Source organism: Castor canadensis, chromosome 12 (assembly GCF_047511655.1).
Source record: "Castor canadensis chromosome 12, mCasCan1.hap1v2, whole genome shotgun sequence".
Taxonomy (NCBI): Eukaryota; Metazoa; Chordata; class Mammalia; order Rodentia; family Castoridae; genus Castor; species Castor canadensis.
Genome location: NC_133397.1, coordinates 33,570,999 through 33,584,764, shown reverse-complemented (window position 1 = coordinate 33,584,764; position 13,766 = coordinate 33,570,999). Strand labels below are relative to the sequence as shown.

The 13,766-nt window shown below is 38.4% G+C and overlaps 1 protein-coding gene across 5 annotated transcripts in view; it reads left to right on the top strand.

Moving 5' to 3' along the window:
• Map4k3 (mitogen-activated protein kinase kinase kinase kinase 3) overlaps window positions 1-13,766 on the top strand; it is a 170,476-nt gene that overhangs the window by 44,755 nt on the left and 111,955 nt on the right. For all 5 annotated transcript variants that reach the window (XM_074049547.1, XM_074049546.1, XM_074049548.1 and 2 more), the window contains exon 2: window positions 7,310-7,367. In XM_074049547.1, the coding sequence (XP_073905648.1) occupies window positions 7,310-7,367 (58 nt within the window). The remainder of the gene's footprint in view (window positions 1-7,309; window positions 7,368-13,766) is intronic.

Genomic DNA, 13,766 nt, shown 5'->3' with positions numbered 1-13,766 from the left:
ATGACCATCCCAATTAAAATGTGGACAAAAGACTGGAAGACACTTCATTGAAGGGTGGCAGATGAACACATGAATAAGGTGTTCAAAGTCTGTTAGCCAGTAGTGAAATGGAAATGAAAACCACCATGAGATCCCATTGTACACCTATTGGAATGGCTAAAACAAATACAATCCCAACTGCAAAGACGGGCAGCTAGAACCCTCAGCCACTGTAGCTGGGACTACATGCCACAGCTATTCCAGATAGTTTGACGATCTCTTATAAAATTAAACACATATGAACCACATGATAGGACCCAGTTCCACTCCTGAGTATTTATGTAACCTACACACAGATGTTTATACTTGCCCCAAACTGAAAACAACACAGGTGTCCTGTAGATTGAGGGTATAGCACTTGCCAGCAAGCATGAGACTCTGAGTTCAATCCTCAGCACTGGAGTAGGGGAAGGAGAGAGAGAGGGAAAGGAAAAAGAGGAGGGAGAGATGAGAGAGAGAGAGACAGATAGACAGACAAATGGAAGAGAGAAGATAGGAGAGAGAAGCAAACATGAAAAAGCAACTGTTTCCAGACCATATATTCTTTAACAGGTAAACGGATACACTGTGGTATATCCATGTAGTGGAACTCTGATTGGCAATAAAAAAGAACAAACTAACTGTACATAAACACCTTGGTGTAAAAAGACTCTGAAGAGGTTACATAATGAATGATTTCAATGACATTTTCAAAAGGACAAAAATCCATAGTGGCAGAGAACAAATGAGTACTTGCCTGGGCTTAGGGAAGATTTAAGTACAGATGCAGTTCTCATGGTGATAGGACTTGTCTGTTTCCCAATGGTGGTGGTGACATCTATGTATGTGTTAAACTATACAACCGTATCCAAAAAAATCCATTTTATTGTCTGGTTAAAAAAATTTAAAACTGGAGGGGTGCAGTGGCTTAACCTTATAATCCTAGCTATAGGATTATAGCTGAGATCAAAAGCATCATGGTTCCAGGCCAGCCTGGGCAAGAAGTTTGTGATACCCCATCTCAACCAGTGTCTGGGCATGGTGGTGGGCTACTGTAATCCAAGTTCAACCCTGCAGTACTGCCAAAAACTTAACTCCCCCCCAATCTTAAATATTTACTACATATATACATATAATTGAACAAAATTCAGTTATTCAGTTATACTAGCTTCATTTCAAGTAGGTCCATGTGGCATAGAGCTAATATATTGGACAGTGCAGATACATTACATTTTTGGACAGTGCTGTTTCAGAGCATGGGTCAGCAAACTATTTGCTCTCCATCTCAGCTACTCAGCTCTGCCATTGTATTGTGGAAGCAGCCATTGACAGTACCTAATAAAGGAACATGGCCATGTACTAATAGAAGTTTATTTATAAAAGCAGGATAACCTTATTTTTAGAGATTCTTATGTCCTGTTTCCTTTGTTCATGTCATCTCAGGGTTTATTGGTAGATTGACCTTAAAATTTATCACCTAAATTAAATAACATCTTAATAGTTTGAGAATGACTATTAATAATAATGCCGGGAAAGTCCACATAAACTAGGAGTGTCCTGGGCAGATCAGGAATTGACATCACTCTGTCATCCCTGTGAACTGGTTTGCTTTGCAACAGGCACATATCTAGTCCAATTAACTGTGGAAAGCAAACATAAAACTGTCACTTTAAGCAGAGAGTGGCTTACCCATCTCCCTTTGGAAGGGAATGTTTGTGTGGGAGGCACCCTGTCATTTGCCTTCCCATTACACTCAAAATAGTCTCTGTTGGCTGTCCATTGGCCTTTGCTCATATTTTTCTTTCTAGACCTTTCTTTTCTCATCCCTTTCCTATGTTGTGGTTTGTCTTGTCTTTCAAACTTCTGCATAAATGATATCACCTTCATGAAGCCATCTGTGACACCCTTTCAGACTTAGAAGTTGGTAGCTCGATTTTATAAAACTCCAATTGCACAGTGCTTTAGTTCAGGTCCTCAAACTTGGCTGTGTATCAGAAATACCCAGATTCCTGAGTCCCATTTTATATCTGTTGATTCAGAATAAATGCCAGTGTTTTGTGTTGTATTTAAACTCCTTATGATTTTCATATAACCTGCCATCTGGTTTAGTATTTGGAATCTGTTCATACTGAAGTTATTTGATGTAAGCATTATCTTAGAATGAGAAGGAACCTTAGAAATAATCTATTTACATCTTCTTGTCTTTAAGTTGGGGCAGAGGGATCTGGAAGAGTACACAGGAAAGTGCTTGCTGAGAATCCCATTATCTATTACCTAGGGAGCCCATACTGGTTTTTGCATTCATTGCTTAACTCTCATTTCAGAACCTTTTTTCATGTATTCACTGAGCATCCCCTTCTACCTAGTAAGCTTAGATAACCCTGAGGTGCTCAGTATATAGTAGGTGGTTAGATTTTCTTTTTTTTTCTTTTTAATAATGACTGTCTTTAACTCACTTATATAGTACCTAGCATACTTTTTGGCTTTTAGTTATTGCTTTTTGGTTGTATTAGTTACCAGCAGTCCCACATTTAAGGAATACTTTTCTGATAGTTGAAGATAGCTTAGCATTCAGTATAAAAATCCTTTACCAAACTGGTTCTAATCTGAATAGCCTTCAGAGGCTCACTGACCCAAACCAAATTCTGGAACAGCTTTGAAATTATAGGAGTTTATAAGCTCTCCTGTATTCTGAGTTCAGATCTTTAGGAGTGCATGTGTATGTATGTGTGTAGGGGGTATGGGGGGCTAAGTCAGAATCAGGTGTAGAACCTGGGTCAGGATCACCTAAGCTGAGCTTGAAATGATGACTGGGAGCTAGACCAGAGGAGGGAGCTGGCAGAGTGTGGGATCTCATTGAGGAGCAACAAGTTGTTCAGTTTGGCCAGAGCATAAAGTGCATACAGAGGGACTGTAGAGATGGCCAGATAATAAAGGGTTTTATAGATAAAATGCTGACTTTCACAGCTCAATATCTATACACAGAAGAGTGAAATCAGAGCCCCACCTGACACCATACAAAAGTTTACTAAATGTGGATCAGAGAGCTAAATGTAAGGGCTAAAACTATAAAATTGTTAGAAGAAAATTCAGGAAAGAAATCTTTGTGACCTTAAGTTTCTTAACTACAACACTAAGAGTAATGACAAAAAAAGCCAGATTGAACTTCACCAAAATTAAAAAATTTGTTCCTGAAAGGACACCATCAAGAAACAGAGGGCTGAAGGAACATAAGGTAACAATAAAGGCACCTGCACACCTTTGTTTATTGCAGCATTATTCACAGTTAAGCTGTGGAAACAGCCAAGATGCCCCACTACTGATGAGTGGATTAAGAAAATGTATTTATATACAATGGAATTTTATTCAACCATAAATGGGTGGAACTGGAGACATCATCTTAAGTAGTTAGCCAGGTTCAGGAAGCCAAAGGCTACATGTTTTCTCTCACATATGGCATATAGGCCCTACACAAATACAGCAATACAATATATGCATATAAATATATACAGAACATGCATCCCAAAGTGGGGCTAATAGAGGAGACTAAGGGAGGAGGAATAGAAGGAGAGAAAGATAGCAAATAACAATGAAATACACCATATCTGTGTAGAAACAAGACACAACAAAACACACTGGAAACTGTTGAACAATACAGGATTGGGGAAGGGGTTAGGAAGTACATTGGAGGAGGATCAAATTGACTTAAACACAATACATTACAGGTAAAATACCAAGGCAAAAATCCCACTGAACAGCAGACAGACACCTAAACAGTAAAGAATAAGAATGTAAAACAGGTTACCCTAAGGAGAGGGCACTAACGGGGCAGGGGTGTAAATGAAGAAAGTAAAGAATATGGGTGATGTACTCTCTATACAAGTATGAATATGGAACATGCAAAAACTAAATGTTAAGAAGAGGACTAATGTGGAAAGAATAATGGAGGGGATGATCCAATTCAGGATATAATACATGTATACACATAAGGAAATGTAAAATGAAACTCCCTGTGTAATCATCATAAACAAAGAAAAATGTCTTTTTTTAAAAAAAAATGAAGGACAGGAAGGTGAAACAAGTCCTGTCCGGGGGTTGGTACCAGTGGGAGGGGGAGAGGGCATAAGAAAAGGGTGGAGGAGGGCAAATATGGTGGAAGAACTATTCATGTATGAAAATGGAACAGTGAGACTGATTGAAACTGTTCTAAGAAGGGATGGAGGAGAAAGATGGAGGGACTGAATCTAACTAAGATACATTGTGAGCACTTTTGTAAATGTACCTCTAATGCAATTATAATATGCTAATACAAAAAAAAAGAAATAGAGGGCAGGGGGAGTGGCTCAAGCTGTAGAGCCACCTGCTTAGCAAAGTGCACAGCCCTGAGTTCAAATCCCAGTACCTCAAAAAAAAGTTTTTCTTTTGAAAAGATGGGGAATGGAGTGTAGCTTAGTGGTTGAGTGCCTGCCCAGCATTCTGAAGGCCCTGGGTTCACCTCCAGCCCCTGGAGAGGTGGAATGGGAATAAATGATTGAGTAAGCATTCTTTGAAAGAAGACAAGCCTGGTGTTGTTAGAAGGATTTCTTTGTTAATGGTGCTAACAGCTCTTGTCAGGTGATTCTCAGATTTTCACCAACCCAGGGTGCCAGCATGTTGCAAGTAAGAATAATATGTAGCCCAGACTGGCCTCAAACTCCAAGCCAGGCACTGGTGGGTCATGCCTATAATCCTAGCTCCTTGGGAGGCTGAGATCGGGAGGATTCAGTTCAAGACCAGCCTAGGAAAATAGTTCTTGAGACATCATCTGCAAAAAAATAACCAGAGCAAAATGGACTTGGCGGTGTGGCTCAACTGGTAGCGTGCCTCCTTTGCAAGTGCAAAGCCCTGAGTTCAAACCCCAATCCCACACAAAAAAAAAAGCAAACAAAAGAAAACCCCTCTTGAGATCCTCCTGCCTCATCTTCCCTGCTGGGAGTGCTGGGATTGCAGGTGTGTACCACCATGCTTTGCATAATATTAATAATGCTTTAAAGACCCTTCATTAATAAACATGAATTTTGATGAGGTAAGGCTCAGAAATTGAAGCTTCCTGAGGTTTCTTTTTTTTTTTTTTTAACTCTCCCTTCCCTTTTTTTGTGAAATGTCTCAATGCCAAATAAATTGCATGTTGGAAAATATTTCAGACAGCATAGAAAGCAAAAAGAACAGTAATAATTTTAGTTGTCTAGTATTTTATTCACTCTAAAGAATCATAATTTTGAAACTTTTATCCTTTAGAAAGTCCTGATATATCATTTGAAATACTGCATTCACTAATCAAGCCGTAGTAAACATTGACTTTGGTAAACTATGTATCAATCATTATTTTTCTGCTAATTGTGTGTTGGTATTAACTATTAGTAAGTCTGCTCTTGGCCTAGTATGATGTGAACAGCAATCATTTTGGACACACAATTTGTCAATAGAAAGTGTGCCCTCCTGTGGTCACTGGGAGTAAAAGTTCAGCTGCAGACAATCACCCTAGCTTTGTATGAGCTTATATTTCTCTACTGTGCATAACAGAATCACCAATACTCTGAACTTCTTTTGAATTTAACACATAAGCAAACATCAAAAAATAACCCATGGTCTGATTTTAAAATGCTGCGACTATAGAGGAGCACCTTTCCTTATTTGAACAAATCCTAAATAAGATGTGGCTTGAAGGATGGAGTATAGAGGAGGAAAGATGAGGAGGATAGGCACGTGGTAGTGTTTGAGATGCTTTCTGACTAGAGCTGAATGCTTTCTGGGTATAGTCTGCCTCCTTTACAGGCACTCCCAGAATGAGCATTGTTTATATAATTCTTCATCCTAGGGAAGGAACAGATACTACTAATCCGGTGCTGTTTGGAACATCTGTTTCATTTAAGGGGAATTTAAATTTAGTTTAAATAAGTGTCCAGATTTGGCTTGTATTGCCTCTAAGTGGGCATAAAAGTTTTTTTTTTAAATAAATTATGGGGAAGAAATAATTTTGAAAATGAGTTTTCCCTGAAAATTACATTTTGATTTTTTAATTTGTATGGGGAGATTGGAGATCTTTTTAATGTCTTTGTTCTTCAAGTTAAGAGATTAAGTCTTGTGTTTTTAGTGACGGCTGTGCTTCCTATCCACCTTCTTAGGTATATGCTGATATTTTTAATGCCCTGGTATTCTTAGCAGGATTCCTTTGTTAATGGTGTCACGTGATCCACAGATTTTTTTCACCAATCCAGTACTGCAAGTAGGAGGAATCCTGGTCATGTGAGCAGATCTTTCTGTGACCAGGGAATTGCATGTATGGCTCTGCAGGGTTGGATATGAAAACTAGTTTACATTTCACTTAATAGTTTAAAGTACCATTTTGAAAATTCTGATCCGGTTATGAAGCATTTTAAATTGGCAAAGAATTATTGCCATTTTTATGCAAATCAAAAGATAGATTCTGCTTATTTAGATATAATTCTGCAGTTGTTAATACCATAAATCTAATATTATGACTTGATTTTTTAAAATATGTAGCTTGCAAAAATATGTTTGTGTTAAATCCACTTATTTGACTGTACCGTACATGACATGGGCTTAAAAGGATGCACGGGAGCATTTTTTCATAATTATGTGATTGCATTAGCTTGTCATAGTCTACCTTTTTGGTTTTGTTTTGTTTTGCGGTACTGAGTTTGAACTAGGGCCTTGTGCTTGCTAGGCAGGTGCTCTACAACTTGAACCATGTCTCCAGCAAGATTAAGGTTTTTAAATGAAAAAAATTTAAGGCATGTTAATCACCTCAAAAATTTTACCAGACTTACAGTGAATGGCTGTGTAATGCAGTGCTTATAATGCATTGCATTGCACTATAAAGTCTGGAGTCTGCCTGGGTTTGAATCCTAGGACTGTCACTCGTCCAGTATATGACCTTGACAAGCTCTTTAATTTCTCTATGCTTCTGTTTCATCCTTTGCATCATAGGTGTAATATTAGTTTCTGCCTCTTAAGAGTGCTGTGAGGATCAAATGAATTAATATAAAATCACTTAGAATAGTGTCTGTACATACATACTAAGGTCTGAGTGTTAGCTGTTGTTACTGCCAATATTAAGTTTATATTTAATTAATGCTGCAGTCTTGTGAAGGATATGGTAGTTTGTTTGTAAATATAAATCACTTCTGTATTTCTTGCTTTAAAATATTTCTGTGTAATTGAAAGTAAACAGTAAGCTAAAATGCCATTTTAGAAAGTTTTTTCATCATAATCTCTTTTCTTCTTCTAGGCACGGAATGTTAACACCGGTGAATTAGCAGCAATTAAAGTAATAAAATTGGAACCAGGTAAATTATTTGAAATTTGATATTTCTTATTGCTAAAAAGTTACTGAATATTTCAAGGCTTATGTTATTTTGTTTTGTTTTTAGTTTAGTGAGACAGGCTTTTACTTTGTAGCTCAGGCTAGCCTGGAACTCGGTATGTAGTATAGACTGACCTTGAATTTGTAATCCTCCTGCCTCTATTCCTAGAGTTCTGGGATTATAGGTGTGTGCCACCCACAAGGCTAAGGCTTATTCTAATAATGTTTGGTTAACATTCTCTTATTTTTCTCAGCATCTTCTGGAAATAGAACTGATTGTCTGCTCTTTCTTCCGCCTCTTTGAGACTAGCAAGCACCTTGCTCAGTTTCTTTCCTGAAAAGTAATTGATAATTGGGGGAAGGATGGGAGCTCCTGAAGAGATTTTGTTCCTTCTGAATTCCATGGAACTAACTTGTGACAAGTCTGTAGTGGAGTGTTACTAAGTTAACATTGTCCTGTGTTGAAGAGGCAGTGTGATGCAGTGGGAAGCACTGATTTGAGGATTTAAGAAGTGTCTAGTCCTTTGTCTCCTACCGCCTTGCTCTGTGAACTTGGGCACCAAACTTCAGGCCTCTGACTCAGTTTTCTCAGCACGCCTAGCTCTCACACCTATGCATCAGTGATGTCTTAATAATTAACTTTCAACTCAAAAATAACTATTGTAAAGTCCCTTAGGACTGCTTCATATAGTTTGTCTGCTTCAACTTTTTCTTCCTGTGGAGAATCAAAACCCACATCTTCCTGAGCTAAGTACTTCTATTCATCTATCAGAAACCCCGTTCCACTACCTCCCAAGTACTTTAGATTTTGTGGGCCATTATGATCCTCCCAAAATATACAAAACCATTCTTACCTGGAAAACCATTCTTAGAAAACCAACCATCTATTATTATAATGTGCCTACCCTTGACTTATATCATCAGTAAACCTCTTAGAAGTACTGTTAAGATGCAGTTTTAAGGATGTGTTGGTTGGTTGTAATGGAACACACTGAATTACAACGAGTAAAGAGCACTGTTTCAGTTATAGATATTTACAGAGTTTGAGTAGTCTTAATTACATTCTAATTCCACGAGACAAGATTTCTTTGTTTTCCCTGAATCTTACTCTTCAATTTGTCAAAAAATTTAAGCAGGGTACTTAAATCACAGATTTGGTGAAATCTGAGGCACAAAAAGAAATGAGATTTGTGGAGGCTACTTAAAAAGCTAAACATTGATCTACCATTTGATCCAGCAATACCACTCTTGGGGATATACCCAAAAGACTGTGACACAGGTTACTCCAGAGGCACCTGCACACCCATTTTTATTGCAGCACTATTCACAATAGCCAAGTTATGGAAACAGCCAAGATGTCCCACTACTGACGAATGGATCAAGAAAATTTGGTATCTATACACAATGGAATTTTATGCAGCCATGCAGAAGAGCAAAATGTTATCATTCGCTGGTAAATGGATGGAATTGGAGAACATCATTCTGAGTGAGGTTAGCCTGGCCCAAAAGACCAAAAATTGTATGTTCTCCCTCATATGTGGACATCAGATCAAGGGCAAACACAACAAGGTGATTGGACTTAGATAACAAGATAAAAGCGAGAGCACACAAGGGAGGTATGAGGATAGGTAAGACACCTAAAAAACTAGATAACATTTGTTGCCCTCAATGCAGAGAAACTAAAGCAGATACCTTAAAAGCAACTGAGGCCAATAGGAGAAGGGGACCAGGAACTAGAGAAAAGGTTAAATCAAGAAGAATTAACCTAGAAGGTAACACACACGCACAGGAAATCAATGTGAGTCAACTCCCTATATAGCTGTCCTTATCTCAACTAGCAAAAACCCTTGTTCCTTCCTATTATTGCTTATACTCTCTCTTCAACAAAATTAGAGATAAGGGCAAAATAGTTTCTGCCGGGTATCGAGGAGGTGGGGCAGAGAGGGAAGGGGTGGGGTGGGTAGTAAGGGAGGGGGTGGGGGCAGGGGGGAGAAATGACCCAAACATTGTATGCACATATGAATAAAAAAAAAAAAAAGAAATGAGATTTGGCAGTAAAGTGGCTGTATTACTTAATGAATGGCATGGTTCTAGTCAGAAGTACTTACATCAATCCCTCAAGTCAGTTGCGTATCTTCTCTTTCAGGAAGTCTCCTCTGTCCCAGAATGATGACAAGGGACACCTGAAGGCATAGCTCTGTTGATGCTCTCACAATAGATCTCTTGTTATTCTGAACTTATGGTTCTTTGTTTCCAGGTTTTAATCAAATTTGGGCCTCGCCCACAGAACTCATCCAGTACATCTTAAAATTTCCTTTACAATATTATAAACTTTAAAAGTCTTATTGTTCATCAAGTCCATTGGTTTCTGATTCATGTAATGTTTGAGTTGTGATGCGGTCAATCTTGAACACCACATGTTCAATATCAATACATTGATCAATGTGTTAAAAGTAGAATATAAAGTTAAATAAAAGAAAGAAAATTAAAATTGTTCATATTGTACCACTAAGAAATAACAAAGGTTTTTACTATATATATTAGATGTAACTTTAACATTGGATTTCTTACTTATATTTTCATAGAAGCCACCTGAATTTTAATGTTTAATTTCTTTGTTTTAGTTTGCTTTATCTTGAGAGAAATGTTTACTTACTAGCAAGTGTGGCTGTGTGGTTGAGAGCACAGACTCTAAAGGTAGGCTATTCTGACTCTAGTCTAGACTTCATCACATTACTTTAAGGTTTCTGTATTTCTTTCTTTTATAGGGATTATGATGGGCTAATATATCTAAAGCCAGTAGGCCTGGCATAGAGTATGTGATAAATGCTCACTGTCTTGTAAGTGGCTGATTTTACTACTACCACTGCTACATTTACCCAGGAATGACTAACTGTCCTCACTTCATCATACATAGAGCCCTCCCACACCCTCTGGTTATTTTCAATCAGATCATTTCAGCCTTTCATGTTTCCCTGTGGGTTGGAGGTATGGCTCAAGAGGTAGAGTGCCTGCTGAGCAAGCTCAAGGCCCTGAGTTCAAACTTTAGTACCACCAGAAAAGGGAGAAAAAAATTCAGTATATACAGAGGTTAAGAACTGAAAATATAACCACAAACAAGAACCCTAATACACTGCTGATGAAACATAAGATGGTGCTTCCACTTTGGAAAACAGTTTGGCACTTTCTTAAAATGTTAAAACAGATCTGCCATAATGGCACAGCAGTTCACTCTATGTGTCCACACACACCTTCCACATAGACGTGTTCCTAGCAGTGTTACTCATGATATCCTAATTGGTAAATGAATAGACAAAATGTGTTGTGTTTGTACAGTGGAATACAACTTTGTGTTAAAAAGAAGTTACTTATACATACTTTGCCTAGATAAACTGAGCAGTGTGTGAAATGAAAGGAGTGACACAGCAGAGACCACCTGTTGTGCAATTGTTTATATGAAATGTTTGGAAAGGGCAGATCTATAGAATGGAAATGTAGCTTGTAGAACTTTAGGGGTAGATGGATGGATGAGCAGTCAGTGTACATGTGGAATCTTTCAGAGGTAATGGAAATATTTTAAGACAGATATATAGTGATGGTTGCAAAACATGGTAAATGTATCGAAAATATCATTGAATTGTATACTCGAAATGGATGAGCTACATGATTTTAAAATATGGCACAGTACCATTGACAGTAAGAATTTTTTTGGTGGTACTAGGGTTTGAACTCAGGGCCTTAGACTTGCAAGGCAAGTGCTCTACCATTTGAGCCACACTCTCAGCCATTTTTGTTTTAGTTATGTTTTCAGATAGAGTCTTGCAGTTTTTAGCCCTGCCTGCCTCAGACCACAATCATCCTACCTACCTATGCTTCCTCCATAGCTGGGATGACAGGTGTGCACCATCAATGCCAAGCTTTTTCTTTGAGATAGGGTCTTGCTATCTTTTTTGCCAGAATTTGCCCTGAACTTTGATCCTTGCTGGGGTTGTAGCTTGAGACAAGGTGCTCAGAATAATAAGAATTTCTTCATATAAGGTCCGCACATTGAAAATAAGCGCCACGGTTCAAATTTCTTTTGTGCCTGTGTTTCCCCAAGTCTTCGGCACTATCGTTGAGGAAGCTTGGTCTTTGTCCCTCAGCGTGGATCTCACCAATGGCCTCCTGCTTTGTGCATGTGATGTTTCTGTGCATTGACTCTTAGCACACCCTGGGACTCGGGTGGTATAGTGTGGGGACAGGACTACTTCATGGGTGCTGTTATGCTCACATTTATTTCAGTTAGAATTTTGGTTGCCAGTCTTTTTCCTTTTTGAAACTAAAACTTAAATCTGAAATAGGTAGAACATGATAGATTTGAAGATTTACACTTTGAAGCTGGCCACAGTGGCTCAAACCTGTAATCATAGCTACTTGGGAGGCAGAAATTCAGAGGATTTTAGTTTGAGGCCAAACTGGGCAAAAAGTTCATGAGACCTTCATCTCAACCAATGACTGGGCACAGTGGTTGTGCCTGTAATTCCAGCTACATAGGGAAGCACAAATAGGAGGATCAAGGTCCAGGTTGGCCCAGGCATAAAGCAAGACTCTATTTTGAAAGTACCCAACAAAAAGTGCTGGTGGAGTGGCTCAAGTGATAGAGCACCTGCCTAGCAAGCATGAGACCCTGAGTTCAAACCCCAGTAGTCCAAAAAAAGGACTGAAAAAAAAAAATTACACCTCAGCTTCTTTTTTTCTCTTTTTAACAGCTAATGAACAGTTTTAACGTGAAGCTAAATGAAAGCAAGACATATTAACAGAATTGCTTAAATATGAGGTTAAAGGTGTCTCCTGTGGCTTCTAGTCTTACCCATGTGGCTTAAATTTGTATTTGCTCTTTTCAAGTGTCCTTTGATAAACCGCCCATCTATACTTTTTCTGGAGTTATTTGCAAAAACAATGATTGATCGTTGTAGAAAATACAATTAAACAAAAAGAAGAAACTAAAGTCATTCATTACTCTGTCACTCCTGTAGCCACTGTCAACTTTTTGGTGATTTTGTTCAGGTTTTTTGTGTGTGTGTAGAAACAGCCACACATCTACATGCATATACATGCTCATTATATGCACCTAACTAAGCAGTCAGGAATGGCTGGTTGGAATTTAAAAACAAGCAAGAATAGACTGCTTAGATTTAGATGGATTGTTTCGTTCTACCACACCAGTAAACAGGCATCGCAAGAGTAAGGAAGACAAGGATGCCTTGAACTGGAACAGCTTCCTAGAGCTTCCACCAGCCTCACAGTGGTAACCGTCATGGTGGTCAGTGCTGGAAATGATATGGCTGGCTACCATTTCTGCCACTGGGCACAGGGAAGGGGCATTACCAGCACTCAGTGAGCAGTGTAGCAGCTACTAGGAAAGGCAGTTATTTGCTCTGATGCCTTTGTTTGCGTTTATGCTCATTTCTTACCATGTCCGTAGGCTTAGAACAGGCCTGGCTAGGCCTGCATATGAGTGTGCTTTATAGATCTGATATGCTCATTGTGTAAGTCTGCTTATTTTCATTTGGAAAGTGTATCAGGAATATTTTTCCATGTTAGTATTTCTACACTACCATCTTTTAGTTGCCTGCATAGTATTCAGTTGTATAAATCAGTTACTTAGTGAGTCCCTCATGATGAGAACATTTAAGTTTCACAGTTAGAAACAACATTGCTGTGTACCTACAAGGATGTCCTTTGTCCTTGTATACATATTTCGTCAGCAGATTCCTAGCTAGTCAAAGTATACATTTTAAAATTTCTAAGAAGATATAGTCTGGAATACCATGTACTAGGATAGTTGCGCCTGACATTTTCAGATTTCCCCCCATACTTTTGCTCAAAAGGAATCATTATAACAAAATCTTTACTGTTGAGTAGAAATTGATCTCTTTCTATTAATTAGCATTTCTTTGTTTCTAGTCATTGGATTTCTTTACCTTTACTTTTTATTTTGTGATGAAACTATTCATGTCAGTCACTTAATTAGAATTTATTCATTGTCTGTGAGGTGCCACACATTGGTGTAAGTGCTAGACAAATAGTGGTAAATAAGGCAGATGAGTCTTAACCTTGAGAAGCTTAGCATTTAGTTGACAGGTGCAATAAATATAGAAACATGTAAATAAATAATTTCATGAGCTAAAATAGGTAATGTAGTTGAAAGTGGTGGGGACTCTGTTAGCTAGTGTCATGGTGTTGGGAAGCTTCTCAGAGCAGATGACGTTTGGATTGAGCTTTGAGTGGTAAGAAGACAGTCATGTTATAGTCTTAGAAGAGCACTCCAGGAAGTCAAAGCAAGTGCAGTGCTCTCCAGTAAGAATGAACACAGCAAGTAAGAGGCAAGTGCTACACATGG